The sequence below is a fragment of the Macrobrachium nipponense genome, chromosome 12, assembly GCF_015104395.2.
Source record: "Macrobrachium nipponense isolate FS-2020 chromosome 12, ASM1510439v2, whole genome shotgun sequence".
In the NCBI taxonomy this organism is placed as follows: Eukaryota; Metazoa; Arthropoda; class Malacostraca; order Decapoda; family Palaemonidae; genus Macrobrachium; species Macrobrachium nipponense.
Window position 1 is genome coordinate 45,382,990 of NC_087205.1, and position 24,424 is coordinate 45,407,413.

The window sequence follows — 24,424 nt, forward strand, 5'->3', positions numbered from 1 at the left end:
GGAGATGTGGGATATCTTTCATATTACTATTATAAGGTAGTACAAGCAAATTTTTGTTGTTGTAAGGATTGTGCAACTTAGAAAAATATAGTGATTTAACTAGTGAAGATGTCAACATAATTAAGGGAGTGATTTATGGAAGCATGAAAAAGTCAGACACCACAAACGTACCCAAAAGATTTATGAATGCCATCAATGAACTGAAAAAAGATAAAGATATACACATGACAAAAGCAGATAAATCAGGTGCCATAGTAATTTTAAACAAAAATGAATACATAGAAAAAATGGAAAGTCTTTTGGGTGGTAATAGCACTTATAAAGAATTAAATAAGAACCCGATAGAAAGTGTGAATAGTGGTTTTAATAAAAAAGTGAAAAATCTGTTAAAAGGTAACGAAAGTCTTATAAAGAAGGTGTGTGTGACCTCCCCATCGCTACCGTATATGTATGGTACGATAAAAACCCATAAAGCAAACTTCCCTGCCAGACCAATTATCAGCTCAGTGGGTTCCGCATCTTATAAATTAGCAAAATATTTAGTGGATATCCTTAACCCATTGGTAGGTAACATCTCTAATGCCAATATTAAGAATAATGTGGACCTGATAGATAAACTAAATAGTGTAAAAGTTAATAGTGAATCGAGACTTGTGAGCTTCGATGTAGTATCTCTATTCACAAAAGTGCCTATTGATGATTTATTGGAGTTTTTATCGGAATTATTAGAAAACAAACAACTGGATATTCCATTTTCTAAAAGCACCTTAATTGAACTAATAAAATTATGTGTTAAAGACTGTAAATTTGAATTCAATGGAAAATTCTACTCACAAAATTTTGGTATGGCAATGGGAAACCCTCTGTCCCCAGTGTTAAGTAATTTTATATATGGAATTTTTTTGAAAAGAAAATTTTAAATAATATAATTCACGCAAATGTACCTTGGTTTAGATATGTTGACGACATAATTTGTGTATGGCCAGGGAATGAAGATGTAAATAACTTTTTTGCCAGGTTAAATCAATTAGTACCATCAATTAAATTTACTATGGAAATAGAAAAAGATGAATGCCTACCCCTTTTGGATGTCCTCATACGGAGAAATAGTAGTGGGTTTAAGTATAGTGTTTACAGAAAACCTACTAATATTTCTTCCTATGTACATTTCTATTCTGGACAAAACAATAAGGTTAAAATATCAGTGTTTGCTTCTATGTTTTTAAGAGCACTACGGGTATGTTAGCCCAGAATATATAGATGGAGGAAATAGATAAGATTCAGAATACAGGCAAGAAACTGAAATATCAGATAATGTACTAAACAATGCATTAAAAGCGGCAAAAAAGACCATGTATCAAATCCAAAAAGAACCTTACAACAACAAAAATTTGCTTGTACTACCTTATAATAGTAATATGAAAGATATCCCACATCTCCTGAAGAATTTTGGTGTTAATGTAGTTTTTAAAAACAATAAAACAATGAAACAGGTACTTATTAAGAACTCCCCTGACAATGCTAAAGGATGTGTATATAAAATCCCGTGTAAGTCTTGTGACAACTTTTACATTGGTCAAACAAAGGGGAAAGCACTGGAAAAAAGAATAGAACAACATAAACAATGTGTGAGATATGCACAGGGAAATAGTGGTATATTTGTACATGTTAGTGAGAACAATCATGCTATTAACTGGGAAGGGGCAAAAAAGCTGGTGTGTTCTAATAATGCATTGGAAAGGAATATCATTGAATCTAGTTTTATAAAAGAAAGTTACAACAATAATATGAACATCAGTCAAGGAATGTATAAACTTGATCCTTTAATATCAAAAGAAATTTGAAATTGTAAACTGTTTAAAATTTTAAGGTTAGCTGTAGAGATATATGAAAAATAGGATTATTATATTTGTAAACACAGTAAAGGGGGCAGTAGTGGTAATGAGATGTTCAACCCCGCCTCCCTGACACCTGTCAGGTGTGGACTTGTTACCCTAAGCGGTAGTACTCCCTTGAGAATTTATTGTTAAATTTTAGCCTAATGATTTTTGAAAGCCACTCCTACCTTGACACCTGCCTGTGGGTGGATCTGCAGTCTCAAACTGTTCTGTGTATGTTCGTCAGTACTGTCTTTGTAGTATATATACTTGGGAATTCTAATACTATGTATCAGTCCTTTGTCAATGGCTTGAAAATAAAGCCGAAACCGGTCAGGACCTACACCCTGTCTCTTATTTTTCACCTGTGGATATGTGTGATATATATATATATATACAGGTGGTCCCCGGGTTACGACGAGGGTTCCGTTCTTGAGAACATCGTCAAAAATCCTAAGAAAACCTTACTTTTAATGCTTTGGGTGCATTGAAAACTATGTAAAATGCATTCTTATGGCATTTTTCATCAAAAAAACCTTCAAATATTGATTATTTTGCATTTTTGGTGTCATATTTCATCTCCCAGATGAGCGTTGTAGGCGTCGTAACCCTGGAACATGCGTCGTAACCCTGGAAATAACGTCTTTTGACAAGCGTCGTAACCTCAGAACGTCGTAAGCCGACACCGTCGTAACCCAGGACTGCCTGTGTATATATATATATATATATATATATATATATCTATATATATATGTATATATATATATATATATATATTATATATATATATATGATATTATAGTATATATATATAGTATATATGTATATATACATATATGAATAACTTGATCACAAAATAAATAAAACGTGATGCTATGTATAAATACAGTGGTACCTCGACATACGAAAGGCTCAACCTTACAAAAAACTCGAGATACGAAAGCAAATACGAAAAATTTTACAGCTCTACATACGAAAAGTTTTCAAGATACGAAAGGTTGTTGCTGTAAAGTCCCGAGATTTGCCCGGACCACCGAGAACAATTTTCAAACTCCTGCGCCGCCAACTGAGTAAACTCGCCACCATCCTCCCGCTCTCCCATTGGTTTCTGATGCTAGTCACCCCATAAGATCCTGCTCTCCTATTGGTCAGCATCTACCCCTTGTGCTTTAAGTATTCTATTGGTAAAAGGATGCTGTAAACTGAAAAACTTATTCTGCAATACTTTAATAAATAAAAAAAAAAAACATTAGGTAAAGATAGAATAAAGAATAGAAATGATGGTTATTATACTGTTTGGTAGTTTCAGTAGTTTGAAAGAGAAATAATGAAAATTTATGGCTTACTGCTGTAAAGTTGATTGCTTGGCGATCGTTCGATACTCGTAAGTGCTGGATGTAACAAAAGTTTGGATAGCTTTTTTGTTTGTTTGTTTATTATAGTTAATGGTTACTTAATAATTATTTGAAATGCGTACGTACATGCAATACATTTAATAAAAAAAAATTGTGAATTAGATATCATAAAATATAAAATAAATCAGACTGCCAACAAATACGTATTTTTTAGAATTCTCCTTCTGTTTTATTATTATGTTACGTATACGTATGTTTCATTATAGCTCTCAGTAACTCAGTATCTCCATCAGGTAAAGATAGAATAAAGAATAGAAATGAATGGTTATTATACTGTTTGGTAGTTTCATTAGTTGGAGAGAGAGAATGAAAATTTATGGCTTACTGTGTGCTAGGAAAAATGATTGCTTGGCATTCGTTCGGTACTCGTAAGAGGTAAGACGGGTAAGAGCTGAATGTAAACAATCGATTGGAAGGTTTTTTTTTGTTTGTTTGTGTATTATAGTTAATGATTAATTAATAATTATTTGAAATGAGTACATACTGATTATTTATGCATTTTATTGGCATATTCTAAGCTTTTAGCTCTTAGGTTTAGATGTCAGAATCATAGACTAGGCTACAGTAGCAACCGCTAACATAGGCTAGGCTTATTGCTAAGGGACATATGCTAAAGTCCTAATATATGCAGTAAAAATGGGGTTGAACATTACATGCAGTTGAATATTACAGTATTTTGCCTTTTTGGAGTCGTATTTCTTCTGTCGGATCGGCGTCGTAACCCTAGAACATGTGTTTTAGGCCTAGAAATATAATTTACTGGGGTGTTTTTGGAGGGCTTGGAACGGATTAGCCATTTTACTGAAGGCAAACTGATTTTACAGAGAACAACATAGTCAAAAGAAGGCTTAATATCCAAACTGACACTACAAGATTAGCAATAAGGGCGGTTTTCACTCTACAGAAAGGAGCCGCCTGAGGGTAGCCACATCTTGAAGGATACACGCAGTAAACAAGTTATTCTTCCATAAAACAGTACATTTTGAAAAAACACGGGACCATATACAATTTAATATCATGAATTCTACAAAAATTTTCCCCAAAAAATTATTATTAATGAAAAGACGAAAGAAAATATAAATATATATATATCGAGCAAAAGAAAGAGGGAGAAAGAATATCGAACCAGAGAGAGAGAGAGAGAGAGAGAGAGAGAGAGAGAGAGAGAGAGAGAGACAACAAAAATATTTGAAGGTTGTAGCTTTCCTCATTTTTTAAATAATTGCATATAAATCACGATAACTAGAAAAAAAACTACGTTCGGCCAACTTTGACTGACCCGAAATGGTAAAAAAACGTAATTGTAAGCAAAAATTCTTACAGTCTAGTAATATTCAGTCATTTATCTTAATTTTGAAGCAAATTTGAAGTCTCTAGCACAATATTTAGATTTATGGTGAATTTTTGAAAAAAACTTTTTCCTTCCCTCCGTGCGCCGATTCTCCGCCGCAAATCTCCGAAATGCGTACATCGCATTCTCCTAATATTTGCTCCCTTTCATATTAGGCGTTTCATAAAGTTTTATATATGAAAATGTGTGCAATTTAATGTAGAATATAACAAAAAATATTTGAAGGTTGTAGCTTTTCTCATTTTTGAAATAATTGCATATAAAAAAAATATATTAAAAAAATTCGACATTCGGTCAACTTTAACTCGTCAGATATGGTCGAAAACTGCAATTTTAAGCTAAAACTCTTACAGTATAGTAATATTCAATCATTTATCTTCATTTTGAAACAAATTGGAAGTCTCTAGGACAATATTTAGATTTATGGTAAATTTAAAAAAAAAAATATTTTTTTACGTCCGCGCGTTACGAATTCATGCATCCTTTTTTGATAATATTTTCTCTGTGTTGCTTTTATTGTTTTACAATGTGTTATGTACCAAAATGATCGCAATTTAGTGTACATTACAATAAAAAAAATTTAACTCGTTACCTTTAACCGTTTTGCACACAGCGCGATTTGAATAAAATTATATATGAAATTTTGTTTTCGCGCTATCATATATCGCATTATTTATATATAATAATGATAATTTTTTCATTTCTGATGGTTGCATACTAAACTTCAGGCAATGACAAAAAAAGGAGCCAAAAATGAACACTTAATCTTGGAAACTAAGTGCGCTGTGATTAAAAAAAAAAAAACAATTCTGCTTCCGCGCTCACTACGAGACCCCCCCCCGGCACACGGGAGACTATTTTTGATATACCACTTAGGCGTTTAAGGGTTAATTAACTTACGTTATTAGCCATGGGTCCCAAGAATGTTGCTGAAGTTCACGGAAAGAAGAGGATGCTTTCTATGGAGACAAAGATGGAGGTAATTAAAAAGTATGAAGCTGGCATGCGGTTGAGTGAAATCGCTAAGGAATACGGCCGAAATCCGTCAACAATAGGCACCTTCCTTAAGCAGAAGGAAGCCATAAGTGCAGTTACACCTTCAAAGGGCGACTATTTTGTCCAACAAGAGGAGCCATGTGCATGATGAGATGGAGAGGCTGCTTCTTGTATGGATTAAAGACAAAAGAAATCGCTGGCAGTACGATAACCGAGACGGCACTCTGCCAGAAGGCCAGTGCCATTTTCGGTGATCTGATTGCCCAGGCTGAAGACGACAGAGGAGAAGGGACATCGATGGCAACCCCAGACTTCAAGGCTTCTCGGGGGTGGTTTGATAAATTCCGTAAACAGACTGGCGTCCATTCCGTGGTGCAGCATGGGGAGGCTGCCAGCTTGGACACGAAAGCAGCCGAAGCCTTTATTAAGACGTTCGACACAATGACGATCAACGAAGGCTACAGTTCTCAGCAAGTCTTCAACTGTGACGAGACTGGCCTTTTCTGGAAAAAAATGCCTCATCGGACGTACATCACGCATAAGGCTATGAAAGACAGGTTTACACTTGCACTTTGTTCCAAAGCCAGTGGGCATTGTAAGGTGAAGCCCCTACTTGTCTATCATTCCGAGACTCCTCGAGCCTTCAAGGCCAACAAAGTGCTAAAGGAGAAGCTTCCGGTGTGGAGGGCTAATGCGAAAGCCTGGTAACGAGACTTTTGTTCACCGAATGGGTAAATCTGTGTTTCAGCCCGACAGTGAAGAAATTCTTGGAAGAGAAGCGCCTCCCTCTGAAATGTCTGCTGTTTTTGGACAATGCCACTGCTCACCCTCCTGGCCTCAAGAAAGATATCCTAGCGGAGTATTCTTTTATCAAGGTTCTTTATCTTCCGCCAAACATTACCCTTCCTCCAGCCCAGGGACTAGCAAGTGATATCAAACTTCAAGAAGCTGTATACGAAACATCTTTTCAAGAGATGTTTAAACATCACTGATACCACAAACCTCACCTTGCGTGACTTTTGGAAGCAGTAGTTCAATGTCGTGATATGCATCTGACTCATCGATCAAGCTTGGCAGGAGGTTTCGAGGCGAAGCTTGAATTCTTCGTGGAGAAAACTCTGGCCTGATGCTGTATCTGCCTGAGACTTCGAGGGATTCGATGTGGGTGAAGCTGATGCAGATTCAGAAACAGTTGACGATCCCGAAACTGTTTCTCAACCAGATCTTGACGAGATCGTTGCACTCGGCAAGTCCATGGGGCTGGTCGTCGACGAGGACGACATCAATGACCTTTTCGAGGAGCAGCAAGAGGAGCTTACGACGGATGACCTGAAGGAGTTGGAGGCCATGCAACATAACGTTGTTCAAGAAGAGTTGTCTAGCAGTGGCGAGGAGGAGGAGGAGGACCCTATGACAACGGCAGAAATCAAGGATGTTCAAGCTGCTTTTCATAAAGTGCAATCATTTGTAGAAGACACCGCAAAAAGGCTTACATAGGTCGTATGCTTGCGCAGTTTGATGACGTTTGCCAGAGTCATTTCAGGAACATTTTGAAAAGCAGGCAGAAACAATCTTCCTTGGATAGTTATTTTTTAAAGAGGCTTTAGTAGTAAGCAAACAGGAAGGTCCAAGTGATGTAAAAAAAACAGAAAATTGAAAGTGGTGAAGAAATCTGGTCATATAAACGGAAAACATGAACACTGCTGTAAGCACTGTGTTTAGTCAGGTGCGGCAGAAAACAGAATTAGGTGATTAGCCAAGTCATTCTTAAAATTGCTCTTAGGGGTCAGCACTGTACGCATACCTACACTGAGCAATCTAAGCGCTATGAATGAAATTTGAATTTAGGCTGCTGTTACGTGGAAATTACAGTGAGCCTCCCATATCTGGTATGCATCCCGCACAAATATCGGGGGACCACTATATAGCTATATAATTACTGGGTAAGTCACTCACACATACATATCACTTCATTCAAATAAATTTTTGTTGGAGAATCACTTGTCTGAATTCCCTGCTACTAACTTTATGGTAGTTCGCCACATTCAACTTGTAAAGAGGAGGTTGGTAATGATCTATAGGGTCCTGAACATATCCAAAGGCCTTTGTTGTGAATTGGATCCAACGTTTTCAGTGTTGCTTCTGATTCTGACACATTTCCCTTCCATAATCAATGACAGATAGCAATGTTGCTTTATACAGTATAGTAAGGGTATGTCTATTAGCACCCCAAGTAGTGTTCGATAGTTTTTCAACTATTTTAATGCTCTTACATTTTGATTTCATCTTACATTTTGATTTCATGTATGTTATGTGGGCTTTCCAATTCAAGTGAATACTATCAAATACTATGCAATCCCAAAAAATTTGTTTGGCCTGTGAGGTACAAAGCTGTAACCAGGACCCTCAAGGACAACCTTGCCTCAAAACAAATCAATATGATGTAAAGACTCTGGAAACACAGATCCAGCAGTCGTGATTCCAGCAATCTTTTATGCAATTATCAGAAGATATCTATGCCTTGTCAGAACTGTAATTACTAATATGCCGATAACTGGAGGCTGCCTGTGCATGTAAAGCATTGCAGCTTTCTAACCCTATGTATTTGAAACCTCTTCCTATTTTGTATATTTAATTGTTAGCCATTGTTCAGGTGTGATAAAACTCATCTAACTGTATATAAACAACCCTCTATTTTACTCTAATGTCTATTTCTACTTTTCCACTTGCAAGAGTTCTTGACCGGTCAAGAGATTTTGTGTCTGTAAATCTGAATACCTTAAACCTGTCTCTTACTCACTGCCTTGTTATACTCGTGACCCCTGAAGATGACAGACACCACCACCACCACCAGCCCACCCAGCGACAACGCTGAAGCAGCAAACATCTGACTACCACCCTTCACAACCTACAACCCAGAGGTCTAAGATCTCCTCTTCATCCCACAAAGCTGACACTGTCCTCGAATTCCTGCTAGACAATGTCTTCGAGCAGATTGCAGAATGGCTCGCCAACTAAAAGACAACTGTGACCTACGAAATGCTGAAGGCCCAATTAAGGTTGTCTTCAGGGTGCTGCCCACCCTCACAGTTGGTGCTGTGTATTTGTCGGGGTTGTGGGATGGAGGGAAGGGTTAGGATGGTGTAACAGCAAAAGAGAGAGAGAGAGAGAGAGAGAGAGAGAGAGAGAGAGAGAGAGAGAGAGAGAGCTAGCTACAAGGAGTTACAAGGATTAGGATGTCTAAAAGATGTTAGTTCATCTGAGGAGACATCGTGTGCTCACTCATCTGTGCATTCACAGTGTCCTAATGATTTTGTCTAGCTTTCTTTTAAACTTTTCCACACTGTTGCTATTTACAACTTCTGGTGGCAATTTATTCCCAGTCTCACATATCTTGTATGTAAATAAGTTCCCACAGTGAGATGTTCTATCTCTTCAGTTCTAGTTCCCACCTGTTATTTCTTGTCTAGTTTTCGTTTCATGTAAATAGGTTACTGTATACTTTTGTTATGCCTTTCAGTATTTTAAATGTTTCTATTACTTGTCTTCGTAATCGTTGTGCTTCTAAGCCATACATCTTCAGGCTCTCTAGTCGTCTTCGGTAACCTCTTTGCCTGATGGATGGAATTAACTTTGCTTGTACTCCTTCTAATCTATTTATGTCTTTTCTTAGTGTTGGTGCCCAAACCTGTATTGCATATTCAAGTTGGGGTCTAACTATTGATGTGTAGAGCTGCAGCACCATTTCTTTATTTCTTTATTTGAACTTCCTCTTTTATGTATCCCACTAGTTTCTGTGCCGCCTTTTCAGCTTTTATGCACTTTTGGGGATTTTAAGTCCTTGGTAATAATGACTCCAAGGTCCTCCTCTTGTTCTACACTACTCATGTCATACCCAAGCAGCATGTAGCTGGCATGAGGGTTGTTTGTTCCTATTTGTAAAACTTTGCACTTATCTACGTTAAAAGGCATTTGCCACTTTTTTTCCACTCTTTTCATTAGATCATTTCTTAAACTTTCCACTGCATCTGGGTCTGCTGGGTTTACACATAGTTTGGTGTCATCTGCAAATTTGGCTATCCTGCTAGCTAAGCCTATATCAATGTCATTAATGTAAATAAAAAAAACAAGAGAGGACCAAGGACAGAACCCTAGGGAACTCCACTTGTTACATCTGCTCATTCTGATTCTTCACCATTTATTATGACTCTGTTTTCTAAAAAAAATAGCCAGTCTTCGACCCAGTCTGCTGTTTCTCCTACAATTCCTAAAGCTCATACTTTATCATCAGTTTCTTGTGGGACTTTGTCAAAGGCCTTTTGGAAATCTAAGTAGAGTATATCTATTGCTCTACCACTGTTGTAAATACCAAGCATGTTATGAAAAACTCCAAGAGTTTTGATAGGCATAATCAGTTTTGTCTGAAACCGTGTTGACTGTTTAACAATAATTTGTTTCTATCTATGTGATCCACAATTCGATCTGCAATGATGGACTCAAAAATCTTGCAAATGACCAACGTTAGACATATTGGTCTATAATTTCCCGGCACTTCTCTTGGACTTTTTTTGTAAACTGGGGGCACAATAACTAGTTTCCATCCTTTTGGTGCCTTTCTTTGTTTAGCACTCTTTCTGTAGAGTTTATATATGTGAGAAATTATCTCTTCTTTTAGTTCTTTAATTTCTCTTGGATAAATCCCATCCAGGCCAGATTTTGACTTTTGTCTACTATTTTGTTTTTATATTTTGTTTTTAACGTCCTCTTCTGTAAATATTATTTTGTCCAACAGTTCCCTTCATATTTAATAGCAGGTTCTGGTATTGAGGTGGTGTCTTCAATTGTGAATACAATAGTAAAAAAAACTTATTCAATAACTGCTTTTTCCAAGTCTGAGTTCACCAGGTTACCTCTATTTTCCCTAAGGGGACCTATCCAATCTTTTATTGGTTTTCTACTATTAACATGCGCAAAGAATTCTTTGGGATTTTCTTTACAGATTGATGAAACTCTCTTATCCTCATTTATCTTTGCATTTCTTACTATTTGTCCATTAATCTACAGAGTTCTTTATGCCTGTTTGCTTCTACTGGTGTTGGGTGTAGGTTCACCGATTTGTGCAATTTGTCTTTCTCTTATTGTATTTTTAATTTCTCTGTTGAACCACTTAGGCTGAAGGTTGCCATTTGTTAGTATTTTCCTTAATGGTATACATCTTGAACGCTTTTCTGTGTATTCCTCTTGAAAGGCTTCCCAGTGTTCTTGTCGTACTCTAGATTTTTAACATGAGAGAGAGAGAGAGAGAGAGAGAGTAGAGAGAGAGAGAGAGAGAGAGAGAGAGAGAGAGTGAGACGAGAGAGAGAGAGATAGAGAGAGAGAGAGAGAGAGAGAGAGAGAGAGAGAGAGAGAGAGAGAGAGAGTGTCTTTCCATTACTTACTGATAAATGTGAAATACTTCCTTAATATTTTATGATAAAACTACAATGCATCCTTGACTTACGCCAATTCGATCTTCTGGTGCTTTTTTAGCACAGTTAACAGCGTTTTACAATGCTGTCACTTGATGTTGCATCAAGTTACGGCCCCAAGACAGTGCAAACTGCAAAACTAGGTATCAATTTAACAGTGCTTACAGTGCTGTAACTTGAACCAAAACTCAAGTTACGGAGCCATAAGCACTGTTAAAGGTGAAAACTGACTTACGGCAAAAATCAAATTCCAGTGTGAGATCGGTGCAGTGCTGGAACGGATCTCACTCCATAAGTCGAGGACGCATTGTATCATAATAAAATCTTGAAATACCAACCCTTGAGTAACAATAAAGCCGTGAAACATTTTGAGGAGAGGATGCTTTAGAAGATTGTGCAGTTCCAGACGGAGAAGGATCATCATTACATGAAGGTGAGGGTGATGGGGACTCTGATGTATCAACTTCTTCAGTCTTCGGATTAACAGCTGGTGACTCCTCATCCCCTCCTCCACCATTTCCATCCTCTTCTTCCATCTGATCTTGCTGATTTGACCACGTCTCAAGGCTCCCATCATTCCCACCTGAAAAATGCAGAATCTTTCCATAACATGCACAAAACTAACATCTCTATGAATTGTCTTACTGCATAAATTAAGTGTCCTAAATATAAATTCATAAAGCATTAAGAAAACCTCCAGCATCTAATATTAAAAAATTATGACAACTTTCTGCAAGTGAGCTTTTATTAATGAGAACTTAAAGGGGCCAGCCGGCTAATGCCATTTTTTAAGGACAGGACTGATATTCATACCACTTAATAAGGTGACTTGGGACATCTCCAAACCGCATATGATTTTCGCCTCTGACCTTCGGTTTTGTGACGCCAGGGCGATTTATCCCGAAAATAACCATTTTTCAAATTCTATCTCCTCCCTTGATATTTAATATTAAGACCTTGGATTACTACCATATATAGACCTGATATAGACCTCCAATCAAATTTTCTAAAAGTCATTTTTTTTTGCTAGATATGAATTTATCACTATGGTAAAAAAATAAACCCTATAAATCAGGAGAAAAAAATGTATAAAAAAAAATACAAAAAAAAAATTGGAAAAAAGGGCTTCATTTGATTTTTCTATAATGTCTTTCTGAGTTATATACCAAATTCCAATGTTATAGCTTTAAAACTAAGTGAGGAGATAGATTTTGAAGGTCAATAAGTATAGTTTTGAGATACGGTCCTTCGTATTTCTATAAAGACAATGTTAATAAATAATGAATTATGAATGTATATTTCTTTTTTGTGTATTAATAAACCAAAACTATTTTACTTATAATTTAATCATAAATGATGATCCCTTTGCTCATATATCGTAGCCTGGGGTACTGCTTGAGGCAAGAAGGGGCACTCCTTCCTACGCAACGCTCTCTCCCCCCTTCACTAACTCGGCTTATTACAGCGAATTTTCTTCTTCTGTATGTTAGCAAGATGTTTTCCTTGTATTTTCCTCTTTGGCACGATGAAATTCTTGCCGAAACAAAGATAAACAAACGTAAATGCAAGAGAATGTCAGAGGTGAAACTCAAACGTGTACTCTCTTTTTACAAAGACAATTTAATAAATCATGATTATTTTGAATTTCATATTCCATTTTGGGTATTAAAAAACCAAAACTTTGTTATTTATCATAAATGGAGATATCTCTGCTCAAAGATCGTAGCCTTGGGCACAGTGTGACGTGTGCTGTCAAGCAAGACGGGGGCGTTACTACGCAAGCCTCCCCTCTCTCTTCACTAACTACGCGTATATTATGATATTCTGTAATAATAGTTGAGCGATTTTTCTTCATCTGTATGTTAGCGAGATGTTTTCCTTGTCTTTTCCTCATTGGCATGATGAAATTCTTGCCGAAACATACGTAAAACAAGCGAATGTCAGAGGTGAAATCAAACGTGTAGACTACTTGAAGTTTGTGCTCGCACTGATGGTTGGACTTGGTAGCTGACTCGAAGTGGGGCTGTCTGAGTAGATCTATCCTTAATGGAAGCCTCCTCGGGAAGTCTACTACGAAGGCCATGACCTCTGTGAACCAGTCTCTCGCAGGCCAGAACAGGGCGATCAACGTCATTCTCGTCTCTTCCAACGCTGCAAACTTCCTTAGAACCTCCCCCAGGATCTTGAACGGGGGAAAGGCGTACAGGTCCATCCCCGTCCAGTCCCAGAGAAGGGCGTCTATCGCCACTGCCCCTGGATCGAGCACCAGGGAGCAGTAGAGCGGAAGTCTCTTCGTCCTGGACGTCGCAAAGATGTCTACGAGAGGACGTCCCCACAACCCCCAAAGCTCTTGGCATACATCCTGGTGAAGGGTCCACTCGGTTGGCAGAAGTTGACCTTGCCGACTGAGGAGATCTGCTCGGACGTTCTCTACTCCTGCTACGAACCTCGTAAGGATTGTGACGTCCCGTGTTTTTGCCCACAACAAGATCTCCTTTGCCAGAGCGAACAGGGACCGAGAATGTGTTCCTCCCTGTTTCTTGATGTAAGCCAGAGCTGTGGTGTTGTCCGAGTTGACCTGGACTATGTGAGGAGAAACTTTTTCTTGCAAGAACTGGAGCGCCAAAAGGATGGTGCCATCTCTTTGAGGTTTATATGCCAGGACACCTGTTCCCCTCCCCAGGTGCCTGACACTTCTTCCCCACCCAGTGTTGCTCCCCACCCCGTAGTGGACGCGTCGGAGAACAACACTAGGTCGGGGCTCTGAAGCTTGAGAGAAACACCCTCCGACAGCTTCACCGGATCAAGCCACCACTTTAAGTGATGCTTTACCTCTTTCGATATTTCCAAAATCGTATCCAGATTCTTCTTGTCCTTCCAATTGTCCTGCAGGAAGAACTGGAGAGGCCTGAGGTGTAGTCTCCCCAAGGAAACAAACTTCTCCAGTGAGGAAATGGTCCCCAGCAAACTCATCCATTCCCTCACTGAGCATGATTCTTTCCTTAGGAAGGCTGACACTTTGTCTAAGCCTTGCTGCTGACGTCCCTGGGACGGAAAAGCTCGAAAAGCCACTGAATCCATCTGAATCCCCAGATATAAGATGCACTGTGTTGGGGTCAGCTGTGACTTTTCGAAATTCACCAGAAGTCCCAGGGACTTCGCCAAAGTTAAAGTTGCTTGAAGGTCCTTCAGACACCGCGTTTGCGAGGAGGCACGAATGAACCAGTCGTCCAGGTACATAGAGATTCTGATGTTTGCAAGATGAAGCCACCTCGCCACGTTCTTCATAAGAGTCATGAAGATATTCGGGGCCGTGCTCAATCCGAAGCAAAGCGCCCTGAATTTGTAAACTGTCCCCTTCAGGACAAACTGCAGATACTTCATCAACTGGGGATGAATCGGGATGTGAAAATAGGCGTCTTGATGATCTAATGACACCAACCAATCGCCTGGTCTTAAGGTCCCAAGAACTGACCGAGGTGTCTCCATTTTGAATATCTGTTTCTGCACGAAAAGATTCAGACTGCTTACAACCAAGACTGGTCGCCAACCTCCCGACTGTTTCGGCACCAGGAACAACCTGTTGTAGAAGCCCTGGGATTCCAGGTCTACGACCTGTTCCACCGCTCTCTTTTCGAGCATTTGCTCAAGCAGATCGTATAGAATCTGCTGCTTCTCTTGATGGTAAACAGGTGATAAATCCCTGGGTGTCGTGCACAGTGGGGGAGGCTTCAAGAAAGGTATCTTGTATCCCCTCTCGATGATGTTGAGCGACCAGCTATCTGCATCCCTCTCTCTCCAGGCTTTTGAGAATAAACGAAGCCTGGCTCCTACCGGTGACTGAAGGACTGCTGTTTCATTTCTCACCCTTGAGCTTAGAAGGGGCTCTGCCTCTGGAAAGGCCTCTTCCTCGAGAAGGCGGCCTCAAGGATGCTCCACCTCAAAAGGGCTTCTGCTTCTTAGGAGCTTGCATTAGCGAAGACGTCGAAGGGACTGCCGTACGTCTCGAAGACTGAGCTAGGAGGTCTTGGGTCGCCTTTTCTTGCAGGCTGACGGCCAGATCTTTGACCATAGCCTGGGGAAAGAGATGGTTCGAAAGAGGGGCATACAGCAATTCTGCCCTCTGTGAGGTAGAGACCGCCTTCGCAGTAAAACTACAGTAGAGCGCTCTCTTCTTCAAGATTCCTGTACAGAAGTGCGAAGCTAGCTCTTCAGAACCATCCCTGACGGCCTTGTCCATACATGCAAGAACGCTGGACAGCTCCAGGCTAATCGAATCAGGACCATGTGACTGTGTATCCAGGACCCCTAAACACCAGTCCAAAAAATTAAACACTTCTATCGTACGGAAGAGTCCCTTAAGATGGTGGTCTATTTCAGGAGGAGTCCAAGACACCTTTGGTGATGAATAAAGGGATCTCTTCGGTGCGTCCACCAGGGTGGCGAAGTCACCTTGGGCAGATGAGGGAGCTCTTAGTCCGACGTCCTCCCCTGTCTCATACCAAACGCCTGCCTTGCCTGTAAGCCTTGACGGGGGCAGGGCAAAAGAATTCTTGTTTTGGACTTTTCTTGACTCCATCCAATTATGTATCTTCTTAAAAGCCCTCTTGGTTGAAAGCGAAGTAGCCATTTTCACGATTCTTGGAGTCTTGATGGCTTTCGAAGATGACAACTGAGAAGGAGGAGAACGAGGGGCCGAAGGTTGGAATTTTTCTTCAAAAGAAGCACGGAGTAAGCGCACCAAGACTTGATAATTCAAAGACGCCGGTGTTGAAGATTGTTCTCGAGTTGCTTCCTCCGACAAGTCTCCTTCATGATGAGAGTCAATCAGATGAGTAGAGTCCAAAATATCCTTCGAGCGTCTGCGAGCGTCTGGAAAAACGTCCTGTTGATCATCTTGACGAGAGTCCAGACAAGCGTCACGCTGAGCGTCCATACGAGTGTCTGGCAAAGCGTCACGCCTGGCGTCCTGCCGAGCGTCCAGCAAAGCGTCACGCCTGGCGTCCAGCCGAGCGTCCAGCCGAGCATCACGCCTGGCGTCCAGATTAGCTGCCAAACTAGTGTCGTATCTGGCAGCCGACGGAGAGACCCTCATAGACGAGCGAGGGGCGTCTCGGCGAGCTACTTGACTCTGCATAATCTCTTGCAAACCATCCTTGCTCCGAGGGTAACTATGTTTCTTTCTCTCGACTGAAGCACGTTTGGGAAGATGATCCTCGTGCTCTCTAGACAACTGCTGGGGAGGTGCACGAAATCTAGAGGGTGAAGCAACAGGAGAAAGAGAGGAGCGAGGAGAAGGAGAAGGGGACTGCCTGGACCTCTTGATTGGCAGTTTATCATCCTTCCTTTTGCGATACGGCTTTGCCTCTCTATCTGCAATCAACGAGTCAAGTTGTTGTTGTATAGACGAAATGATCCTCTTTGACGGAGAACCTTCCTTCTCAGGTGAAAGGCTGATCCTGTGAGAAGACGAGGGGCGAGGGGAAGCCCTCCTCTGCTCACATGGACCGCCATGGCTCTATCTCTAGAGCGACCGGGGCGCTCAAAAGCACCCTTGTCGGAAGATGTCCTCTCCTGCGAAGCTCGCAAAGCAGGAGGAGATAAAGGACGTGAAGCGTCCTCCTCCCCGAGACCAAAGATGACGGCCGCCTGTGCGACATCTTGCATCTTTGCTCTCTTTTGCGGCGGAAAGTCTTCAAATTGCTCAGGAGACGACCGCAAAGCAGAAGGAGCTAATGGACGTCAAGCGTTCTCCTCAGAGGAACCAAAGACGACGGCCGCCTGTGCGACATCTAGCGTCTTAGTTCTCTTCAGAGGGTGCGAGACCTTCCGAGAGCTCCAACTCCTGCGCGGGGAGGACGTCTCTGATGATGAAAAGCAATCTTTCAAGATTTGAGCATGATCTTTGGCAGCCTGTGAAGTGTCCACAGGTCCTGCCGAAGGGACGTCAGATCGGTTAGGGTTCCTCGTAACCCTCCTTCGGCTTTCGACATGCCATCTCCCTGGGTCCTGGGAGTCAGACAGAGGTCCAGGCCTAGAGGCATTATAAGGCCGATCTGACGCCCCCTCCACAACACTAGGGGCATTACACTACACCTCACTGCACTATTAAGACTTTCCAAAGCAAGCACTTTTGATTCTAGGCTTCGTAAAGATTCCAGAATCATAGAAAGGGCATTACCCTCCACAGACACTGCTGCAGGGCCCAAAGGCATTACAGGTTTAGGAGGAATAAATTCTACTGGAGGGGTAGCAGGTGTAACATTATTGCCCTGACATATGCTGCCTGATACACTCCTGGAGGAAGACCTCTTGATCCTATCACACTAACTTACGTATATAGGACTCGTATGCCTTCCAACCCGAATCAGACAGACTTTCACACTCCTTGCAACGATCATCAAACATATACACATGATTTCTACAACTTGCGCACACTGTGTGGGGGTCTACCAAAGCTTTCGGTAGCCTCACCTTACATTCTTCCATACAACATACTCTAGCGCTAGTCGAACTAGACCCAGACATCTTAGTTAAAGGAAATAATCGAGCCAAAATCAAAAGAGTCCACAATTAGCGTATGCCTAGCCACAGATCCAATATCAAAAACCAAAAGTCAATCAGGATACCCAAGTAGCAAAAGAAGTTCCAAAATCCAATGATGGGAGGTACTGAAAACAGGTGTTGACAGTACCGGCGACAGAGAAAATCTGAATAGAAAATGGGAATGGTTCCTCATACCTGCCTCCCAATGGCGGGAATGGGTACTAACCACCTGTCCGTCCACTGCATGTGCCGGGAGTTTTGAAATTCAGTCGGACTTCGGAGAATACAGGTATATATATATATCTGACAGGTAAGCTTCATGAACAAATTCACTCATTAGCTTTAACCGTTTTGCTCACAGAGCGATTTGTATACAATTATATATGAAAATGATATTGTTATGATACAATAAAGTTTGTTCATACTTACCTGGCAGATATATATATAGCTGTATTTTCTGAAGTCCGACAGAATTTCAAAAACTTCCGGCACACGCAGTGGTCGGCCAGGTGGTTAGTACCCATTCCTGCCGCTGGGAGGTGGGTATCAGGAACCATTCCCATTTTCTATTCATATTTTTATTCCCACTGTCCCCTGAGGGGAGGTGGGTGGGTACTTGATTATATATATCTGCCAGGTAAGTATGAACAAACTTTATTGTATCATAACAATATCATTTTGTTCATGAAACTTACCTGTCAGATATATATATATAGCTGAATCCCACCATTGGAGGTGGGAAGGGACAGAATAGAAGGATTTTGGGAAACAAATTGCGTGCAGATGATTTACATCTTGGTTCCACCTGTTAGCATAGCTGACTTCGTGATTACTGTCACCCAAGTCTGCTTCTGCTTTACTAGAGTTGCCAGCTAGGTAGAGACCTATATAGCTGGTGCACTCCAGATGACCACAATGTGACTAGACCATATTGACCATACCATGAGGGAAGAAGTAAAACAAATAAATAAATAAATAAATAAATAAATAAATAATAATATATATATAGTATATATATATATAATATATATATTATATATATATATATATATAAATATAAATATAAATATATATATTATATATATATATATATATATCACCACCTGACCAACCTAGCCAAGTTTAAGGTGTTTTAAATAAGGCTTAAGAGTTGAGTAAAGTCCGCCATTGGCGGCGACTCAACAACTAAATTAAGAGCTCTTTCCTAACCATTTTCTACAGGATAGGATGAGTGGTACTTCTTGCCCCCAAAAGAATGTGTCTGCAGACACGTATGGCCCTAGCGAGCAGCAGATCTCATATGCCGTCTTCACATCCCACAGGGAGTGTGAAGCGAACACAGAGTTGCTTCGCTAAAACGTGGTACTCAGGATGTTACTGAGTGCCATGCTCTGTTGAAATGCTTCCAAGGCCGCGCCCTCACCTCGTGAGCATTCAGATCAAAAGATTTCAAATCTTTGTGCAAACACAATGAAAGAGCCGTTTTGAAAGAACTCCTTAACAATAAAGCCAGGGTGTTCTTTGATATGGGCAAGTCTGGTCTTTTTCGGAACACTGCAGATTGTCCAAAGGACTTCGACTTTCTTTAGTTTTATGTAGATAAAACTTGAGAGACCCGACAGGGCACAGGACTCTCTCTGGCTCTTACCCAATAACTTGTGCCATCCCTTGATTCCAAGCTCCTGGCCCAAGGACTAGGCGGGTTTCCATTCTTAGGCCACAACGGAAGGCTTAGAGAACACACCGCATTGTGTTCTCTAAAGCCAAAACGTCTGACGATGGCTTAAAACCTCACTAACCCTCTTTGTCGTATCTAGAGTGGTTAGAAAATAGGCCTTTCTGGTCACGTGCATTAAGTTAACAGAAAGGAGAGGTTCAAAATGCTTTGACATCAAGAACTTCAGACTACGTCTAAGTTCCATATTGAAAGCTTCGATCTGGACATGCAGTCAGTCCGTCTGTACAAAAGTCAGGTGACCGACCAGGTGACCAGTCAGACGAATCAAGGACAGCAAGGCTGTACCCTGAAGACTATAAGGCACTATTCTTCGCTGAAGGATGAGTGTCTGGACTGCCTGGGCGATTCAAGCTAAGCAAACCTTGGGGGTGTATCAACGCAACCCAACATTGCTCAACTCATGAGCAACTCCTGACTCGAGCTTCTGGTGCCAAGAGAAAGGAGCGCTGAGCAAAAAGGCGATTCAGTCCCGAAGGACGAATGCCTGACAGTCCAACCTGGTCTCATGGTAAGGTGGGTACACACGTGCGAACCGAACCTTGTATTGTAACCAATTCTTGTAACAAAAACGCAAGTGTGGACAGTTTCCTCGAACGAACCCCGCAACCCGCCCCGAGGTTCGAGGCTCGGGTTTTGCCCTACCGGTTCCCGCCAATTTGTCGGTTTTTGGGCGGCATTTCAAAGGGAAGGCTTTTGGGGAACCGTCCCGCCAATTGTAGTGGGACGGGACGTGTATGACACGCTAACAACAGAGGTTGCTGAACTTGTTAACACCGACTATGAACAAGACCGTCCATAGTAGAGTCCCTTGTTTTGGTCAGTCAGTACGTATATGTCTACCATGGCTGATTGAAGTGACGAAGAGGTCCTTCAATTTATTAGCTATTACGAAGAAAAGACTTCTTGGAATCTCAAGTCAGCGAGTAATTCCCGACCACTGTATTTTACCCTTCTAGTATATAACCTTGATTGCCACCATCTTCTTTTATTTCGCTTCATCTTCGTTAAATAATGTGTATAAATGTACGCGGCAGCTGCTACTTGCATGGTGGCCATCGTCGGTAAACAACCCGGACAGAGACAGACTGGTGATCGCAGTGGATTGAAATGAAGTTACGTGCTTACGGTTCGTCCTCTACATTTTGACACCTTGTAACCGTATATGCGTAACTCAGTTACGCATACAAGGTTCGGCTCTCACGTGTGTACCCACCTTTACACGATCATCGGGGGTGTATCAACGCAACCGACTTCAATAAGAAACTCAGGGCTACTAAATGTCACCTGATCTCGCACGAGTGTCTGACTCCGAGAAAACAGGTGAGACAAAAAGTAGATGGTGAGCGAGTCTCGAGATTCCACAGACCAAAGATCGTGAAGGGCTTTGTTGTTTGACAGATGCAAATCTCTGAGCCCAAAGGCCGTCAACAACATATTTGCGTATTCTTTAATAGTTGTGACTGCCAGCTTATCCCTCTTCAAACGGAAAGGGAAGACGGTAATGTAATTTACAGAGGTCGAGGTGGAGGAAAAGCCACTCTTCCTGCACTATCTCCCAAAACGGCCCACTCCGATTGGTACCCCACAAGAAAGGCAGCATTCTTTGCCTTGGCAATGACACTTGCCATTAGACTTGAAAATCCTCTTATTCCTGTCAACATCTCGATAGTCTGAACGTAGTCAGACTCAGAGCGGAGAGGTTAATAGGTACCTTTCGAAGTGAGGCTGTTAGAGTAGACCGACTCTCTCGGAAAAGGTCCTTGGAAAGTGATCTAGGAAGGACGTGACCTCTGTGAATCCAGGATCTTGAAGGCCAACATGGGGCGATCAGCGTCATTGTCGCTCCCTGTGACGTCATAAATCATCTTATTACATTTCCTAAGAGTCTGAAAAAAGGGGAAAAGACTAAACATCCATCCCCGTTCAATACCATAGGATGGCGCGTAATGCTACCGCTCCCGGATCGAGAATAAGGGAGCAGAGTAGATGAAGCCTCTTCGTCCTCAACATAGCGAAGAGATGTATGAAAGGACGTCCCTAAAGTCTCCACAACTCTCAACATACTTCTAATCAAAGATTCCACTCGGAAGTCAGTAGTTGCTGCCATCGATCGAGAAGATTCGTACGGACTTTGTGCAATCCGGTAACGAACCTCTTGAGGATCATTACGTTTTATGCCTGTTGATATAATAGGCTCTTTCTCATAAACTCGAACAGGGACCGAGAGATGATACTTCTTAACCCTTAAACGCCGAAGCGGTAAAAATAAAAAACTCCCCCGAATGCCGGAGCTGGTTTTGAGTGAGCGCGGAAGCGGAAAAAATAATTTTTTCAAAAATTCACAGCGCGCTTAGTTTTGAAGATTAAAGAGTTCATTTTTGGCTCCTTTTTTTGTCATTGCCTGAAGTTTAGTATGCAAACATCAGAAATTAAAAATAATATCATTATCATATGTAAATAATGCGATATATGGTAGCGAAAAAAAAAAAAAATTTCATACAATTGTATTAAAATCACGCTGTGCAAAAAACGGTAAAAGCTAACGAGTTTCTTTTTTTTCGTTGTATTGTACACTAAATTGCAATCATTTTGATATATAATACATTGTAAAACAATAAAAGCAACACAGGAAAAATATTATCACAAAATGATGTACGAATTCGTAACGCGCGGACGTAAAAAAATGTTTTTTTTTTTTCAAAAATTCACCGTAAATCTAAATATTGTTCTAGAGACTTCCAATTTGTTTCAAAATGAATACAAATGATTGAATATTACGATACTGTAAGAGTTTTAGCTTACAATTGCAGTTTTCGACCATTTCCGACGAGTTAAAAATGACCAAATGTCAAAATTTGTTAATAAATTTTTTTTATATGCAATTATTTCGGAAATTAGAAAAGCTACAACCTTCAAATATTTTTCCTTTTATTCTACATAAAATTGCGCACATTTTCATATATAAAACTCTATGAAATGCCTAATATGAAACGGAGCACATTTTCCGAGAATGCGATGTACGCAATTCAGAGATTTATGGCGGAGAATCCGCGCGTGGAGGGAAGGAAAGTTTTTTTCATAAATTCACCATAAATTGAAATATTGTGCTAGAGACTTCCAATTTGTTGCAAAATGAAGGTAAATGATTGAATATTACTAAAATATAAGAGTTTTAGCTTACAATTGCATTTTTCGACCATTTCGGTAGAGTCAAAATTGACCGAAGGTTGAAAATTTGTCACTTATCATTTTTTATATGAAAATATTTCGAAACTGATAAAAGCTACAACCATAGGTTGTTTTAAGTTGTATTGTGCATGAAATTGCGCACATTTCCATATATAAAACTTTATGTAACGGCTAATTTTAAAATGGTGCAAACATTACCACAATCACATGTATGATTTTTTTCGGAAGAGTTACCGCGCGGACGTAAGGAAAAAGTTTTTTCATAAATTCACCATAAATCGAAATATTGTGCTAGAGATTTCCAATTTGTTGCAAAATTAAGGTAAATAGTTGAATATTACTACAATATAAGATTTTTAGCTTACAATTGCGTTTTTCAACCATTTCGGTAGAGTCAAAGTTGACAGAAGGTTGAAATTTTGGCACTTATCGTTATTTATATGGAAATATTTCAAAACTGATAAAAGCTACAATCATGAGTATTTTTTGTTGTATTCTTAATGAAATTGCACACATTTTCATATATAATACTTCATGTAAGGGATAATTTAAAACGGTGCAAAAATTATGTCAAAGTGACGAAATAATTTTTGAGATGTGTCACTGATAATTTTTAGTGCAATAAGAAAGAAATTCGCGCTTGCGCGCCTGCGTAACGATTGTAAACAAAACAACGCCTTGATCCGTGAACTCCCAGCATCCCCCAGGGCGCGTGATTCAAAAGTTTTTGGCTGGTAGGCCTATAAGTATTTTTCCGCAAATTTTTAAAAAAACTTTTTTGAGTCGACGTATGGTACGTCTATTTGGCAATCAGGGGAGATTTTGACTCGACGTTTAATACGTCCATTCGGCGTTTAAGGGTTAAGATATGAGAGAGCTGCGGAATTGTCCGAGTTGATCTGGAACACTGGTTCCAAAAACTCGTTCTTCAGATTATGTGCCAGGACATCTGAAACCCTCTCCAGATGCCTGGCACCTTCTTGCTATCACCTCAGGTGATACTTGAAGCACTGAGAGATGTTCAGAATCATTTCTAGATCTTGGATAATATTTCAGTTTTCCGGTAGGAAAAAACTGTAGAGGTCTGAATTGCAGTCTATTCAGGGAAACAAACTTCTTCAGGAAGGAAATGGTCCCCAGCAGGCTCATCCATTCCTTCACCGAGCATGCTTACTTCCTTAATAAGGCTGCGCTTTGCCTAAGCAGGAGAGCATATAATAGTGCAATGTCGCGGTAGACCCGTAGTCCTATTACAGTGCGGTAACGAGCACCGAAAGAAGAAAGAGATATCTCTGTTGAACATAGTTACGCAAAACGAAGGCAATGTTTATTCATGCATGTTAGAAATCCCCTCAATCTTAGGCTAAAGTCCGTGATTGTAGGGCAGAGATACAGTTAGTCAGTCAATCCCGCAGGAGAGAGAGACGTAACCGCCCGCGCAGAGATACGGTTAGTCAGTCAATCCCGCAGGAGCGCGAGACGTAACCAACCGCGCATGACAGCGAACTAGCTGGTACTGGCTCGGTTGGAGTACAGTTACAGCAGCTTACGTTCGTCGTCTCTTACTCTTATGCCTGGGTTGCCAGCTACTCTATTCTACGAAGGAATAGGTCTGTTATTTTTTGAGCAGAAAGAGACTCTCAGGCTGGTATATTTAAGCGAAACAGAAAACGCTAAATATAGAGCTGCGTTTGTGTCGTCATAACACTACCATAAAACGGTAAAAGATAAATCGGAAACTCCTGGAAGGCTGCGGGGAGTACCGATTAAATGCCCTTAAAATAATAGACCTCTCGGTTGCCATCCGTAGAGGTAACTACAGCATGCGTATATGACTTGAACCA

At 40.6% G+C, this 24,424-nt stretch overlaps 1 protein-coding gene across 8 annotated transcripts in view; it reads right to left on the bottom strand.

Moving 5' to 3' along the window:
- LOC135224510 (myb-like protein P) overlaps positions 1 to 24,424 on the bottom strand; it is an 871,197-nt gene that overhangs the window by 823,953 nt on the left and 22,820 nt on the right. For all 8 annotated transcript variants that reach the window (XM_064263552.1, XM_064263551.1, XM_064263553.1 and 5 more), the window contains exon 2: positions 11,446 to 11,690. In XM_064263552.1, coding sequence (XP_064119622.1) covers positions 11,446 to 11,690 — 245 coding nt within the window. The remainder of the gene's footprint in view (positions 1 to 11,445; positions 11,691 to 24,424) is intronic.